At 38.5% G+C, this 17688-nt stretch overlaps 1 protein-coding gene across 1 annotated transcript; it reads left to right on the plus strand.

The window, feature by feature from the left end:
- Positions 1–749: 749 nt before the first annotated feature.
- METAP2 (methionyl aminopeptidase 2) lies at positions 750–17635 on the plus strand. Its single transcript, XM_074870784.1, has 11 exons — positions 750–1004; positions 1839–1940; positions 5111–5176; positions 5509–5611; positions 10101–10262; positions 11955–12136; positions 12221–12315; positions 12404–12500; positions 13006–13109; positions 15557–15672; positions 16845–17635. The coding sequence occupies exons 1-11, from the start codon at positions 824–826 to the stop codon at positions 17095–17097; spliced, it is 1461 nt and encodes a 486-aa protein (XP_074726885.1). The 5' UTR covers positions 750–823; the 3' UTR covers positions 17098–17635.
- The last annotated feature ends 53 nt before the right edge of the window (positions 17636–17688 follow it).

Raw genomic sequence — 17688 nt, forward strand, 5'->3', positions numbered from 1 at the left:
TCCTACTGGGAAAAGACTGCTTTGTTTTAGGAAGATTTTCCATTTTTAATTCTATTTTCTCCAGAAGATACTTGCTGATGAAGACAGTCTCTGCTGCTGAGCCTCAGCCTGCATTTCTGAAACCTTCCTTTGCGACAGGTACCAGCTTGTCATCTTTTTCCACCGACCCTCTCCACATTGAAACCCAGGTATGTGTTTTGTGTCACTCAAGCGATCTGAACTGGACTCCCCCAATTCCAGCTGGCTGGAAAATGCAGGAGACCAAAAAGGGCCTTTCAAACTCAAGGGCACATGCTGCCCCTGAAACACTTAACACACGTAAAACGTTATCTGGTCACAGCTCTGCGTGTCAGTGGAGACTACAAATAGGAAGCACGAGACGGCCGGGCATAGGACAGAGGTTGACGCCAACGATGGCGCCGGCACCCAGCGTTGCCCCACGCCGCGAGCTGATGACTCGGGGGCTGGCTGCGGGGGACACCGACGCTCCGAGCACACAGCCACGCTGGCAGCCAGGCAGGCGGCCATCCCACAGAGAGGCGGCAGGACCGCCGCAGGCAGCCCGGCACCGCCATCCGCCATCCCGCGCCGCCGCCATCCCGCGCCACCGCCACCCCCTCAGCCCGCCCGCGCACCGCAGGCATTGCGCGCGTGCGCGCCGAAGGGGCGGCACGCGGGGGGAGGCCCCTTCCTGCTCCCCTCCCCGGCGGAGTCCTCCAACCTTCCCGGCGTGCCCCGCGCTCACCATAGAGCGGAGGGCCGGCCCCGCCGCTCGGTGTCTCTGGCTCGCACCGTGCGTGGGAGGCGGCGCGGCCGCGGCGACATGGCGGGCGTGGGGCAGGCGGGCAGCGCTGCCGCCGAGGCGGAGAAGCACCTCAACGGCGAGCTGCCGCCGGAGCCTGAGGACAAGGACGGCGCGGAGGGCGGCGCGACGGGGCTGGGCGCAGAGGATGGTGCCAAGAAGAAGCGCAAGAAGAAGAAGAAGGGCAAAGCGGGCCCCGCGGGTAGGGACCGGGCCGGGCCGGGACCCTCTGCTGACAGGCCGGCGGGGCGGCTTGAGGGGGCTGCGACCCGCTAGAGAAGGCCTCGTGCGCGGCAGCGGGCGGCTGTGGGTGGCTACAGAGCCCTACCGTGCGGGGCGCGGGTAGGGTGATGGGCGCCGCCGAGGCCGCTGTCCCGGCCCGTGGCGGGTGTGTGGGCTGAGGGAGATCCCCTTGGCGAGGTGGGGCCTGGCGAGTGCCAGGAGGATGCTTCAGCACCGGGGAAGCAGGGGCAAGGGAAGTCCTCCCTGCTTCGGTGCGTGTAGGAGAAGCCACCCCTTCTCTCATCCCCTCCTATGCCCTGAGGGGGGGAAAGGCATAAGACTGCCGCTGTAAAAGTCATCCCGCATGATGGAGTCTGTACCCCTCCCAGGTTCTCTGAGAGAGCTGGAGCAAGTCTGGGCAAATAGTGTAAAGGAACTACGGTTTGGGTTTGTTTTAGCAGGAGAGTAGTTAGTGATGATCATGCTGTGCGTTTATAATTATCTACTTCACGCCCATATTATCTCACAAGAGCAGGCTGCTGCTATGGCAAGAAGAATTAGTTATCCTGGCTGAAAAAAAGTAATCAGAAGTGTCTGGATAATGCTACCTTTATACGCAAGTTTCAGTAACAGTACCTGTCACTGTAGTGCCATACAATCTTACACATTGTGTCTGCTTTAAAAAAGAAAAAGCATCATGTGCTCTGATATCTGTTGGACGAGTACAGCATATTTTTATAAAGTTTCTGGGGGTACTGTTTACTAATGTGGAGCTATCCTTTCGCTGTGAGTCATACTTTAATTTTACAAACAGGCCAAGAAACAGATAAAGAAGTAGAAGGTGCTCTTGATGATGTAGCAAAACAATTGGATAAGCAAGCACTGGAGGAGAAGGAAAAAGATGATGATGATGAAGGCAAGTGTAACATCTTTTGTCTTGGTATTTCCAGTTTCAACTTCTTTCCAGACCCCCATTTTAACAAACCTTTTACAGATGCCTTTTGGTTGTTTTTTCTTGGGAGAGGTGAGATGCAACTATGTATACTTTTCACTTTTTTGGCAACAATTTAGCTGTCACACATGCATATATATAAAAAATAACAGGGGTAACAGCTTTGTTAAAGCTTCTTGTTTTCAGGGATCTTATTACTGAAGGGAGATATTTAGATTAAGATAAGGTAAACTATAAATCATTCTCTCTTGCATTACCATGGTCAGGAGTAATTTATGTTCCAAATTATGTCTCTTGGCTTAGAACAAAAAATACAGAGAAAATTTTAAGGGAGCATTTACACAAGCAAGGCATACACCTCCTGTGTTGCTTGTGCTGTGGAGCTGATGTTCCAAGCAAGTGCCTTGGAAGTGTCTGGTATTGAAATCCAGGCTGAATGCATGTTTTTTGTAGGAATATTAGGTAAAGAAGGTGTATTTCCTTTGCTTTGATGGATGGTTCTCAATAGAAATGGACATTGAAGAAGATATATTTCTTAAGTTAGTAATTTGGTTTCCTTCTTGTGAATTAGCATTTAAAGTTGGCTCAGCACCCTAAAATGTTTCTTAGTTGGCTATTGCTGGAATTCGTCATTCCAGAATTTAATTTAATAAATCGGATATAGAAGCCTAAAAAAACCCGAAATAAGTGTGCTGGGGATGTATAAAATGACAAATAAATTGATCTTTTAACATTATTAATCTACATATAACATCCAGTTTTATGCAATTACTTTCCGTAGAAGTATATTCTGATGGTTTATTAGGTTTAGGGTGTATTTCAGGTTATGGAATTGAAAGATAATTAATACAATATGTGAATTGCCATCATTGCAACTAAAGAAAGAAGTATTGAGGAGGATAGTGAAAATTTTATGCAATGAAAAGAATTCTTTGAGAATTATTAGAATATAGTTCCATCTCAGGAGAAATAACATTGTTAGTAGCAGATCAAGTGCTGTGTTCATTTATTCTTTTTACAGTATCAGCAATTAGTATTACTATTAGAAAGTATTAAAAAATATGAGGTGGTGCTATCACTGAAATAATAACCTTCCTTTTTCCACATATTAGACTTGGATGTGTTTTTTCTAAAACGGTAACATTTTTCCAGAAAAATAAAAATTGCTCTAAGTTTTTGAAGACAACTGTGTATTCTCACCTGTACTGGTTCTCACCACTTCCCATCTTTAATTGTGTAGTTTCAGAAGTGTTGCTTAAGACATGATGCTGCATTAGATGAAAACCAATAAAATACCTACTACCTTCCCCCCACTTTTTTTTTTTACCTTGATAAGCCCATAACAGAGGTGGCCTCAGAAATCAGACTGTATACCTTTGAAATCTGAGAGAGATTAGGAAGTCATCTTCAGATTTCCATTGCAGTGTTAAAACATGCTGATAAGTAACATTTTTGCATTATATTAAGCTAAATTATTAAACAGCTATACCAAAATGGCATCAGGTTGGGCTTCAGTTTTGCAAAGGTCTTAAATTGCCTTTTTTGGTGAAAATTTTTTTCATTACTAAATAACCTGAAGACAAACAGGGTATTGGTCAGATACAGTAGTTATGTTTCTGGCAGCGTGGTTAGTCTGCAGCAGTCTTCAAGGATGTGAAAACATAGGCCTGGTTAGTTTGGCTTGCAGTTGGCAGATTCACATGCAGTGATGTATAAAAAAGCCACAATAAGCAGATAGCTTTAAGAAATGCTGTAGTCTTTTGCAGTTTAGGCCTATTGTTTAAAAAACAAACAAAAGAAAACAATTGCTTGGTGAATGAACTGGAGTCATGTCTAATTCATTCCTTGATGAATGGTTTGAGCACAGCTCAAGGTTAAGAGATATGTGGCAGTTACCACATTTTAAACAAATTTATATGTGCTGTTAAGGATTTTTGGCTGCCTATGAAATATGAATTGATGGAGAATCTGGTAGGCTGGAGTACATTGTAGTTACAAAGTATTTATACTTGCAAATTTTTACAAAAATTTAAATTAAGATACTTAATGCTAAAATGAACTGGGGAGGAGTGAGGGTGACACATTACTGAAATTTGCTTCAGCTGCAGGATTACAGTACTCACCATGGCATAAAAATGCAGATGACACTGACCTTTATGAGAGGCTTGAAAACTAGTGACTGGAACAACTGGTCAGTGTTTTGGTTTGGTTTTGGTTTTAAATAAATGGGCAAATACAAGTTTCTGTATAAGTGCATTCAAAACGGCAGTGCTTTGACTTGATTCTAAAAGTTCTTTCAATTTTACTTTTTGTTTTAGATAAAAATAAATGTTCTAAATGTAGATGACTAGTACTTGCTCAAGTGAACTTGTGTTTAGGTCCAGAAGGTTTAGTTAGATGGTACCACATTAGATTAAATATTTCATTGTGTACGAAGCAACTAAGCATTAGATGTAGCCAAATGTGAAGTCCGCAGGGTTATATATATTGTTAACTCCCGAATGTGACTGTAACATGGTGTGGCCGATTCCTAGTGCCTACATGCTGTGCTCCCTGAAAACCTCCTGCTGGTGCCTCCTACACCCTCTGTGTTTTGCTCAGTGATGGTTGTGACTTTCCCTGTTATCTCCAGATTAAACTCATTCTGACCTAAATGCTGTCATCTTTCCATGTTTAGGTGGTTTTGTCTTTCTAGATGCATTAAGTTCTGTTAACTGAAGCATCAGAAGATGGGTTTGAAATAATAGTTCCTAGCCTTTTCTTAGCTGTTGTGTCTAATACAGTTCTCTCTCATACCCTCCCCCAACACCAGGCATCTTTTTGGGTGAATTGAGGATAGAGGAGTTTGAAGTAGGACTTCTTGAAAACTCTTTCCCAGAGGTGCTTTTTTCCTCTGTCTGCTGATATGTTTAAGTCATCAACTTTAGAAAGTATTTTCTTAGGTATGTGTTTGGTGTAGGCACTGCAAATGCTAATGGTTTGGTGGCAGCTTCTAGCTGTCTTCTTTTAATCTATTTAAATTCTTCTGTGAAAGAAGTGTTTCCAGATAGTCCAAATGGTTTTGTGTCTCATTCAAAATTCTTTGGTTCTTTAAGGGGTTTTTTATGTTCACTTGAGCACTTTCTTTCCTGTAGATGGAGAGGGTGAAGGAGATGGAGCAACAGGGAAAAAGAAGAAGAAGAAGAAAAAGAAGAAAGGACGTAGGTATCGAGCACAAAAATAAAGATACATGCATGAATATTTGGTATAAGCATGTGTAAGTGCTATTCTTGGCAGTTGAAACAGATTTTGAGGTGCAGTTTGGGTTTGTAGGGTAAGTCTGAGTTTTCTTCTTTCTGGTATCCCTGAATGCCACCTTGAGCATTGGCCAAATAAAATCATACAGAGGCATCATGATACCATGTTTTAGTACAAGCCCAAATTCTAGTAAGGGGATCTTAAGTAACTTCTACTGTTCAACTTTTATGGTTGAAATAAGATACTTAGTATTTCCAGTGTACCATGTAAAACTTTCTTAAATTATACTCAACAGCTAAGGTCCAGACGGATCCACCTTCTATTCCAATATGTGATCTATTTCCCAGCAACATATTCCCAAAGGGAGAAGAATGTGAATACCCACCAACGCAAGATGGGTGAGTGCTTTAAGCTTAAAAAATGCTGTCATCTGGATGTGCTGAATTGCAGAACTGTTAATGTACAACTAAGTGGACAAAGTGAGTGGTAATGTGCTTTTTTTTTTTTTAAAAAAAACAACAACTGGATCATCTAAGAACTTAATGAATAGAAGTCTTCAGGCCGTAAATGTTCCTTCTTCCCTACCCTTTTAGTTAAGGTATAGCCTGTATGAGCAGAATTGCCATGAGGCAGGGGACCTTGAGACCCAGGGTAGGAACAGGATTTCAATAGGCAGCTTGTAAGAAAAATATAGTCTGAGTGAAGGTTTAAAATTTATGCAGATGAGACACTTATGCAGCAGTTTTGGGGGCATCTAGATGTCAACTTCTTGTAGGTCTGGGGTATTTTTTTTTTTGGTAGGGACATGTCAATCAGAGTATGAGACAGTCTAATTTAAAAGCCTGTAAGTGGTATATTCTGCACTTTGCTTCTCTTTGTATGAATATATAGTTATAACCTAAACTGTTTTTATAATTCATAGTGATGTGGGAATAATGTGCAGTTTCACTAGACAAGCAACCGCTTCTAGTGTTTTACTGGAATGGAGATCTGCAGTCTTATGTTTTCATAGGGTACTAATATTTCCTTATGCTTTGTTAGGAGCAAGGATATACCAGCTTGACTGAGTTTCTTGACCTTCCACAACACTTCATGTAGAAAAAAATCATGTTTTACTCATAAGGGGTGGGGCGGAATCAGTTTGAATTGCATGAAAATCTGAATGAAAAGGCCAAGTATTATGAAAACTTACCTGGACATTTTGATCAAAACTCTGAAAAAATAGTTTTAGCCAAGGGGAGAGTGAGTAGATAACTATTTGTATTTCTGAAAGTATTGTTTAGTTTTGAGTGACTTTTTCAGAAAAATACTTTCTCATAGAGTGTAAGCAACATAGTTAAGAGTGTCTAGTACATCCTATAAATTGTGTTCGGATATTCACAGATAATATGGTTTCATTTTTATGAGATGAAAAGTCTTCCTTAAAACCAAATTTTAATCTCTTTAATGACTTCGGTTTGGTCACAAGGTGTGTTCAATTTATTTACGAATGACTACCTTGTTTGTATGCACAGTATTAGCAGGCTAATGAAGGACTTCCACAGGGTAGTCCCGACGGGCTGATGCAGGAGTGATTCCTTCATGCATAAGTATTTGCCATGTTCGGAAGGACGTGATTTAAGCAATCCAGGAAACTAGATTATAAACATCTTAGGTATGTTTATAGTTTATTAACAAATGACACACTATTTTTACACCTCTGTTACGTTACCTAGCTGTTGAAGATCAATTGTTATACTCTGGTTTTGCTACTATTCATTTGAAAGGGATTAAAAAAACCACAACACAAAACAACAAAAACAAACCACCTTTTCTAACAGGATTTAAGTGAGGCATCTTTTCTTTACCAAGAATGTTCTGCTATGGAAGAACAATATAGTCTTCTAAGGAACTTGAAATAGTTTCTTTATATAATTTGGTTAAGCAAATACATACTTAGTTTTGTTCCTAATTTGAGTATTTAACTCTTATGATGCTACTTTAGCATTTCCTAACATTAGTAGCTACTTGAATTAGTAGCTGATACTAATGCTAGGATATTTCCTATTCTAAAGAGTAGTTTCATTTTGTGTATTAGTGAAGCATTTTTGTGTGCCTCTTGCTTATTCATGCTGTAGTCAGTAGGGTTTTGTCTTTTTTTTTTTTTTAGAGTTGCACTTCTATTCATAACTCTTGGTGTCACATGCTTTCTAAAGTTACCTCTCATCAAGCTAGAATTGTGTATTTTGTGCAGGAAGCTGAACTAGAAAGTGGGTATAATTCAATTTTCAGGGGAGAAATAGCAGAGAATCGATTCTTGTATAGGACAACAGGCTAACAGCTTTGATATTTTTATATCTTGGGTATTTAGTTCTGTTTGAAGGCTTGTGTTTTTTGTTGAAGACACCTGAATTTGAAATCATGTGACAGGAAGGGAGGAAAAGTTATAAGCAATATTTCATGATACACTGATTTTGTTAAAGTGGGATTAAGAAATTCTTGCCCCTGCCTGCTTGTTTCTGCCCCTGTGCTGTTACCTGGGTTAAAATAATCTGGAAACTATTTTCTGGAATTCTTTGATCACTAAATGCTTGTTTACAGCACAATCCTTTAAAGATTTGTGCTAGTGAAAACTGGGGACTGTGAACTGGAGTGAAGAGATGGGAACAAATGTCTTGGAGCAAGAGGTGAACTTCTTAAGCTGATTTATGTGGTAGCCAGCACATTAGGAAACTGTCCTCAGAAAAGCTTGTTAGCTCGTGTACCTGTCAAAGATCTCACACCGACATGAAGTTCTCCAGGACATGTGAAAAATCAAATTATCAGATGAAGTGCTTAGGCCCAAGCAGGATTTCTTGTTGCTGCCTTTCCTGAGCTCCCAGGTGGCAGTGGTGCAGCTTTGGCAGCAAAATGCTTTAGGTCTAATCCAGTATTTTCAAACGTAGAGGCTATTTTGTCCCCTAGTTGTCTTTTGTGGAAGGACTATATGCTGAAATAGAGTAGATAGAGTGAGGATGGCTTCCTGCCAGTTTGGTGGACTTTGTACTTAAGTCCGTGACTGGTGGTAGAGCAGCTGCCCAGACTCTCTCAGCAGCTCTTCCTACCAGAGGATGTGTCTGAAAGGATCCTCAAGTCCCTCTTCTCCACTGTTTTTCTGCAGTTACACCTTTTCCATCTTCTTGTGCTGTGACTACTGTGCTGGCAGTAGTCCAATTTCCAAGTGCAGTAAGGGGGCTCAGGTGTTCCAGCTTGTTGCTATTTTGATGGAATTTACCAGTGTTAAGGCAAATTCTAGGAGTGGTATGCGTGATGCTTGCTATTGGAGCAAGAAAACTGCTTAGCAAAATAAGCATGGGATTTCTCCTTTGCACTGTTGTTACTTTATCTGAAAAGGAGCAGGAAGTTCAAGGGAAACAAGGAAAAGGGTCTCAAAATATTTGGATTCTCTCATCATTCTGAGAATTGTCTAGAATAGCCTGTTATCATTCTTTATCTTTTCAACTCTGCTTTAGGATTGCAGCCTCTTAACACTATAAATACTCAGTTCAAAATGCAGCAAAATTGCAGGGCATAGTCTCTTGGCTCACTCATTCCTGTTTTGTGGCTATGAAGGAAACTTAAGAGTGGAGCCAAATTACATGTCTTATGACAGGTAAGTAGCTACACCTTTGGATTTCAAAAAGTAATCCTATTCAGTTGTTTGCTTAGAGTCAGCTCACTTACATAAAGGTAAAAGTTAATTTCTAAATTTGGGAACTTTGGCATAGTTCAGCATCTTTGGTCCATCTTGTCCCTCATCCCTTTTCTTTTATGACGCACCTACCAGGATGTGCAGCTATGTATTTATTTTAGTAGTATTTGTCCTGCATAGCATGTGTGCTTTGACTTATCACTAGGGTTTTTTGCATCATTACAGGGCTTCAGTTTCACCTTTTGAAAGGTATCTCTACTTTGTAGTCCGAAGAGTAGTCTTTTAAGTTAAGTTCTGACAGTTGCTGGAGTGCTTAAATTACTTTTTTGTTTATTTGCTTTCTTGGAACCTTAGTTGTATTGTTTCTTGCATAATAAATATATTCAAAACTAATCTTATATTTAGTCTTGTGCTGAAAATTATTCTTGTATTTGTTCTATGAACCTACCAAAGAGCCAAACTGGTATTCTCATGGAACAAATGTTAATTCACTATTCAGCAAATTGAGACAGTAACTTGCTGGCATGTGTCACAGTTACCATGCTCTGTGTTAGGTGTTACTACCTAAATATTCTGAGGATGAGTGAAAGTAATACTGGAACTGCAAGCTCTTAAATCTTGAAGGAGCTTATTGTCTCCATGTCAGTAACAGTTTCTGGGCCAAGTAGCCATACCGCAGTGCTGAGATTCTTCTCCATACAGGAAGGGCACTGTCTGAGTAAGATTGTGCAAAAAATAAACTTTTTGCAGGAGCAGAGCATGTTGCAGTGATTTGTCCTGCTAAACTCAAGGTAGAATTGCAGGCATTGACGTAAATTTTATATGCCTGTTCTATCTTTTTGAAAAGTATTATGTGTCCTTCAAGCACACAGCTTCTCTGGGCTTTTGGGAGGGTTGGGAGGTAAGGCTTTTGAAAATGTAAAGGGAATAATATGGTTCATGGTCTAACTGAGTTTAATTTCTATGTATATGTGATTATATTTTTTTCTGCGATGTTAATGCCTTTCACAGGGGCCAATCTGTGGTGCTGATGGATTTTTTTTTTTTTAAATGGGCTTCTTTTATTCTGAAAATTTTATAAAACAGGATTTTTTCTGTTGCACAGGGGAATGTAAACCTGACTGTTTAATAAGCACTTTGCAGTCTTTATAGATAGAAGTTGTAATGACTACTGTGATTATAGTAACTTTTCATGACACACTTTATTTATTTTGAAGGCGGACTGCTGCTTGGAGAACAACTAGTGAAGAAAAGAAAGCTCTAGACCAAGCCAGTGAGGAAATCTGGAATGACTTTCGGGAGGCTGCAGAGGCACACAGACAAGTGAGGAAATACGTTATGAGCTGGATAAAACCTGGAATGACAATGATAGAAATCTGGTGAGGACACAGATCTTCTCAAAAGACATCTGCTGTAGATTTTTCTTCATTCTCCAGAGGGGAAGGGATTCAGTTGCAATTTTGTGTGCTTAATTCACTGTGTCAGGAGTGTTGGAGGGATTTCTGTTTGAACTACACAACCAGTATCTCCAATTATTTCATTTAAGTTCCCTCTTACAACATATTCTCATCTTACGCAGCTTTGCAGGGCCTGGGATCATACTGAATTTCAAACTAATCTTTCAGTTTACTTATTTTGAGCACATGCTTTATTTTAATGTTCAGTGCCTTACTACTCTTGCAAATAAGTTCTGCAGCGTGCTGAGAGAAGCAATAGCAGTAGTAAACATCCTGTCTTGCCAGAATTGTCAGTGAAATGCTGTGTGGATGAGCAATGTAGGTGCAGTCTGCAGCTGGGAGTGGGTGAAGAGGCATAAAAAAGTGTACCCGGGGCAGGAAGATTTTTGTATATATTTAGTCTTCACTGACTGATGTTTCTGGAGAAACACAGTGTTTTTGTGTTACTCTCAGTTGATAAGAAATAACTGAGCAAATGGATTAAGATAAACATAAGTTTGATTAAGGTAAAGCTTAAAGAAATAATTGGCCTGGACTGATTCTCTTGACTCTTCCAACTATTCCTTTTTCTGTCCTTCAGTTTATCTAGAGTGAATGTCTACTGTCCAAGTACTGCACTGATCCAGGACAATTTAGCTTCCAAAATCAGGTGCTTTCAGTCTGATATGACTGAGGACTGTGCTGACAAAAGTAGGATAGTAAGAAAGCTAATCAGAGCTGATCCCCAAGGTAACTGTGTGAAACGGGGAAAAAAATAATATACCATCAGAGAAAGTGGAAGACACACAGCTGCCTTAATCACTAGTCTGGCTGAAACAAATCTGTTGTACTAAATTACACAGTTTGACTGGTACAGTTTTAAGCAATAATTTTCTGAAAACATGACTTTTCTTTCTGAAGTACCTCAGGCTATGGGGATTTGCCTATTAAAATAAGTTCTCTTCTTTTTGCAGATTGGTGTGAGTGAATAGCTTTCTTAAATAAAATCAGAGTACGGTGCACTGATACGAGCTGCTGTTTACATTGTTCACTGCCACTATAGGAGTATGCACTGGTGGACATGTATCTGTAGCTTTCCAGGAGCTAACAGCTTGAGAGTAGACAAAAACTGGGAACAAATGCTAGTCTCAAGGTTTTATTTTATCACAGTTAAATTTAAAAAATAATATTATCCTTCTTAAATTAGAAAATTGTAATAAATAACAGGACTTTTTTCTATTTTAAATCTCAGTAATTGAAAAAAATACATTTAATTTGCCTAAACATTAGTTATATAACCTCTGCTGCTCATGAAGAATGGGTTAAATGTAGCTTGTAAAGGATGGATATTTTAAATTCAGAGTAAAAACACTAGTGAAGTACTCAGTTTTGCCCAAGAAAGGGTAGCAGAAACAACACCAAGGACTGAAGATTGTTATATTGTGCTTACGTTTTCCACTCTAGGGTTTCCCTCTAGTTAGCATACAAGTAGTTTAAGACTTCAGATTAAAACATTTGCTTGAGTATTTTTCTGAGGTTTTGTTCTTGCATTGATTTATTTGAAGTCATCATAAGAAATATTAATGGCAACTGTTATGTTCTCTGTTTTTCTTCTCCCTCCCCTCTGCCTTTTAGTGAAAAATTAGAAGACTGCTCACGTAAGCTGATAAAGGAAAATGGTTTAAATGCAGGTCTTGCATTTCCTACTGGGTGCTCTCTGAATAATTGTGCTGCCCACTACACTCCCAATGCCGGAGATCCGACAGTCCTACAGTATGATGATATTTGCAAAATAGATTTTGGGACACATATTAGTGGTTAGTTTTCATTTATGAATTAAAACTTTGAGAACATTCTTCAGTGCAAAGACTATGAAGCTAACTAACTTCTGCTGATTTCAGGTCGTATTATTGACTGTGCTTTTACAGTCACATTCAATCCAAAATACGACAGACTATTACAAGCTGTAAAGGATGCTACAAATACTGGAATAAAGGTATGATCATTATGTAAGTCATTTACCAAGTCTTTTACAGTAAACTTTGCTGTTATTTTCTATTTATATTTGCACTTTTTATTTTCAGTGTGCTGGAATAGATGTACGTCTCTGTGATGTGGGGGAGGCTATACAAGAAGTTATGGAGTCTTATGAGGTTGAAATTGATGGCAAAACATACCAAGGCAAGTTCTTTTCTTTATATAAGGATAGTTGCTCTTAGTGTATATATATTTGTACAAATATTGATTTATTTGTATCATATTGAAAAGACCTTTGTACTAGAAGCATGGTATGAATGACTTGCATAAATATGTGTTTCTGTCTGGCTTGCCATTCCTCTGGAGGAATGTTCTTCGCTTATCTTTCCAACTGTTATATCCTTAATAGACAAGATGAAGGCTGAACAATGTCAAAATGTGCAAATTATTTGATACCTGCTGTTTGCCTTTATTAATAAACTTTTGTGACTGTTGGAGTTGCTAGTCTTTAATAATGAAGTTTTGATATAGCATACAAAACTAAGTTGTGTCTTGGCTGGAATTTGTACAAGATGTGTGGATAGTTTTGTGTTTAGTTCCTCTGCACTATGATGAGTCACTATTTTCAGTATGGGCTAACAAACCCAATAGCTTTAAAGGGTTTAACATGTTAGGAAATAGCCTGTAATATTAATGTTTTCTTCAAAAGTGAAACCAATTCGCAATTTGAATGGACACTCGATTGGGCCATATAGGATACACGCTGGAAAAACGGTGCCCATTGTGAAAGGAGGAGAAGCCACAAGAATGGAGGTAAATGGAGTTCTTAAATCTTTCTGTTAAGTTTCCCCGACTGTCACTGCAAGAATGATATTTCCTGTGCAGTCCTAATGTGTAGTATTTGATTCTGGTGGATAATAGCAGCAGAGGAAAAACTTTGCTGTACCCTGTAGTCTTCCTGTAAAGGAGTGATCACTCTTGTTTCATCTCAGTGGCTTCTCCATTTAGCCCTGGAGTGTTCTGGTATCTCACACTTTCTGAAATTGAAGGCTTGGAACCCTGCTATTTAAGAAAAAAAAAAAAAAACAACCACCAAACAATAAAAAAACCCCACACCTTAAAGTTGGATGGCCTTAGTGGTGTTTATGGAAGCTCTTGCGTATCTATTTCTCAGTGTGTGTGTGTTACTTAAATGCAGTGTTGGAATGTTGCACTTAGGAGCAGGGAAAAGGATAGGAATTCAGATTTTGGGGTGAACTTGAGGAACCAGAGTTTTCCTGAAAGGTATTTGGACTTGCCATTCATTCACACTTGTTTGTTCCCTCTGTAATTAAAAAGACAAAATAACAATTTTCTATTGCTCAGGTAATTCTTGAGAAATATTTCTGTAGTGTTGTAGCTTTGGATGACTTTTTGCAAGTACAGTTAGATATGGTATCTTTCTTGAAAAGCTTCTGGTCTGGTGGTTCTTTGCAGATACAGAATAATTAAGCATATTTCTAGTTAATGTGAGAGGCTAGATGAAAGGTGTTGTTTGAATAGTGTTTTAGAGCAGGGGAAGGGAAATTACTGTACATGATGTGGCAAACTATACCAATCAGAAAGGCAGTATTAAAATATGTAACCTGAGATTTAGCCACCATTTTGATGTAAGCTTGTGTTCTAACAAGATAAGAAGGCTTATTTAAAAGATTGGTAATGAGATAAGAGGCTTTTAATTTGATTCTAAGCCTGATCACTGCTCAGCCACAATCACTAGTAAGCCTATCGGAGTAAAAAAGACTTGCAAGAGCTGAATAGGAACAAGTGTGGCCTGGACAGGATTGTTTCTTGAGGTAGGCTCAGTCGCATCACCCAAAACTTGTATTATAATTGTTGATCACCTTGTTAATGATGTGAACAAAAAGACGAAGTTTTAACTGTCATCTTATCTATAGGAGTGTGCAAAGGAAATAAAGAGGATTGGAAAAGGAAGGTTGAAAAAGCTTGTGTGCCCTTCTTGTTTTGGCTTAGTGAATCATTGTGTCTTGTATATCATCCATCATCAGTATAAACTTCAGTGTTCTTTAAGCAAATCTTACTTAAAGATTTCAGAGCTTTGAGATTGTTTTAATTGAATATCCAGACACTGGGGAGAAGACTTTTTTTTTTTAATTTCTTCAGGTTCTGTAGGTTACGTAGGACAAAATCCTACATCGTTAAAGACAGTGAGTTTTGCCAATGAAGAATGTGGAGCATAGCCAATCTCTTACTGTACTGTGCTAATTATAGTATCAAACTGCAATCCAGTGAGTCTTTGTGATGGAGAGAAATATAGCCTCTGATGATCCTTATTCTGAAAAAGTGGTTATAAAGTGAATTTTTTTTGTGGCATTGTGTGGGGTTTTTTGTGGGTTTGTGTTTTGTTTTTTTAATGAAATCAGTTGAATATTCAGGGCATCTTTAAGAGTTCATCTTGAATTCGAAGCCTGTGTTACTGCTTTTCATATGGCTTCTTATTTTGGGGTGTGATTTTTTTCAAAGCAGCTTAACAAACTGAAAAACCCAGCTCCTACTGTCCATTCATATTTGTGCTATCTTGTTAAGTCCCTTTCACAGTCCTACATTAAGGATATGTGAATGCACTTGGCAGAAATGAGTTTATATAATGGCATTTCAGTATGTTCTTGGCTAGAATTTTGATAATGCCCTTGCAGATATATATCACCTTCATTTCTTGAAGAAATTCATCTTGTGGAGTGGAAATGAGCAGGTTAAGGGTTTATACTAGCAGCTGTTACCAGAAAATTCTTGCAGAAATTGGGCAGAAAGTTCTTCAGTGCAGTAAGTCCCTGTAATCAACATCTATTTGCTATGTCTAAACTATACGTTTCCTAGGACTTCTCTCTGAATAGTAAAGGAGAAATACAGCCAGTTAGCACATGTTTTTCCGCAGAATGTAGTTTCTTAGCTATGTTAGATGTATGCTTTGACGATGTTTTAACTGCAATGACTTTGAGAAATTGTGACTAGAAATGTGCTGATATTTATATCTTGAAACAAATAAAATGGTACTAACAAATAGCTGATGATATGGAGATGTCTGTTAACTTTACTGTGTGAAATCTCCGTACTGAATTTTTCTCTACATTGATTTGGGATTGAATCTATTCACCTTTAATTACTTGTATTCAGAAGTTGTTATACTGAGATTGGGCCATTCTGATACCACAATGTCACTTACTCTCAACATGTTCCCTTTTTTCTTTTTCTCTCCTTAGGAAGGTGAAGTATATGCTATAGAAACCTTCGGTAGCACAGGAAAAGGTGTTGTTCATGATGATATGGAGTGTTCTCATTATATGAAGAACTTTGATGTTGGGCATGTGCCAATAAGGTTGGGTTTTGTTTTTTGTTGGTATATTGTGCTAGAGCTACCACCCTCTTAGGGTTCAAATTTGATACAGTGCAGCTTCTTCACTAATTAATAAAGCTGTCAGAGGACACAAAGGGTGCTGTTAGCAATGTTTTTGTTATGAAATATGGTGTGGTTGTAAATCTAGAACAATATTGAATTATTCCAAAGAATCTGGAAATGGAAAAAATACATGATTATGTCTTCAGAAATCTAGATTGTTTTTTAACAATCTTCCTATCATTGGTAACTTTTTATAATTAGTATATATAGATTGTGTTTGTATATTAGTCTATGTATTAAATGAATATATTTTTTTAAAAAATCAACATCTGCATTATGACTGTGTGCCACAGTCTTTGTCTTAAGTGTTGTTTCCAGAATATATCAAGCTATTCATGTAATCTGTTTTTGTTTGTATGAATCTTTTGTGGGTTTTAAGTTCTTGTTTCAGTGTATTGCTATAAAATGAAATAGATTATTTCATTTTTCAGTGAAAAAAATGCACTGGGATTGCATTTTGACATTTCTAAGAGTGCAACATATTTTCTGAAGTGAAGGATATTATGGTTAGAAACATAGCAGGCAGACATGCTTTTCCAGATAGTTCTATTTTGGTTCCATAGAACAATCTAGTAATACGCAAATGGGGAGGGGAGAATTAGTCTAAGGGTTGGAAAGGAACTGCTTATGTTTGGAAATTAAACTTATTTCTTAGCAGATCTAGAAATCTGTAATTTTTATGTTTATATATTGTAAGAAGTATGAATAAAAAGCTTACTGAGTACTTGACTTCAGAACTAAAACATGAATCGTCCTTTTAGGAGAATGATTCCTGTCACTGAATTTAGTTTTGCTTGCATAGTTAGATGCAGATACGTTCACAGTGTAACTTTCTCTATTTGAAATGGATGACCAGGGTGTTTGGCAGCATTCAGATTTGTTTGGAAGGATATATTTTTGCAGAAGGAAAATGCACTTTCTTTTGTGAACAGAACACCTGACTGATACAGAAAGACATTCCAACACTGGGCAGTCTTAAAATACCGTGAAATCTAACCCTTTCTTAATGGGTGTGTCTTATTTCTGTAGTGAATGCTTGCTGGTGATACCAATTTGTTCTCAAACATGTTGTTTGGTGTTTTTTTTTTCAGGCTTCCAAGAGCAAAACACTTGCTAAATGTTATCAATGAAAACTTTGGTACTCTTGCCTTCTGCCGCAGATGGCTAGATCGCCTGGGAGAGAGTAAATACCTAATGGCATTGAAGAACCTGTGCGACCTGGGTATAGTGGATCCGTATCCTCCCTTATGCGACATTAAAGGCTCATACACAGCACAGTTTGAGCATACTATACTGTTGCGCCCAACGTGCAAGGAGGTTGTCAGCAGAGGAGATGACTACTAAACTCAAAGCCACCTCAGCACCTTTATACTCTAGGCGTTGTTGAAACATACTATACCAGAATTAATTTGCAACATATTGTCCGTTTTAACAGTGGACTGATGTAATACTTTCCATATTTGGAAAGGAAGAAATTTAATCAAAGGCAAGTCTTCTAATGTAACTAACCAAGGAAAAAGCTTTCAGGCCTTTAGAAATATTTCAAAAGTTACTTATTTTTTCTGTTCAGGGAAATATGTGCTATAAAGCTCAATTTTTAGTTTGGAATGAGTTATACATTTTGTTTTGAACATTTATGATAAAAGATGCTTTTCAAATATTTATATTACCATATTCCTACTTGAATGCTTTGAATGACTACACCTGATTTCTGCACCCACGTCCTCTATGATATTGCCTTTTAAACTTCCTGGAATCCATTTTGTAAAAAATAAAGACAAATTTTCAGATCTAAAAATATATATACTTTTTAGAAGTCTGGTTATGATTCTGGTCAGGAGTCTGCTGGGAAACAGCTCTATTAAATATTTTACAAACTTGATTTGCCATTTCTTGTCATGCAACAGGACCTGTCTTACCCTTAATGTGAAACTT

Source organism: Strix uralensis, chromosome 5 (genome assembly GCF_047716275.1).
Source record: "Strix uralensis isolate ZFMK-TIS-50842 chromosome 5, bStrUra1, whole genome shotgun sequence".
Taxonomy (NCBI): domain Eukaryota; kingdom Metazoa; phylum Chordata; class Aves; order Strigiformes; family Strigidae; genus Strix; species Strix uralensis.

What these genes read in the sequence shown, in the direction of transcription:
- METAP2 (XM_074870784.1), top strand. Translation starts at nt 824, where the DNA reads ATGGCGGGCGTGGGGCAGGCGGGCAGCGCTGCCGCCGAGGCGGAGAAG. An exon ending in GAAGAAAAAGAAGAAAGGAC is followed by an intron (nt 5,177 to 5,508) that starts GTAGGTATCGAG and finishes TATACTCAACAG; the next exon opens with CTAAGGTCCAGACGGATCCA. An exon ending in ATGACAATGATAGAAATCTG is followed by an intron (nt 10,263 to 11,954) that starts GTGAGGACACAG and finishes TCTGCCTTTTAG; the next exon opens with TGAAAAATTAGAAGACTGCT.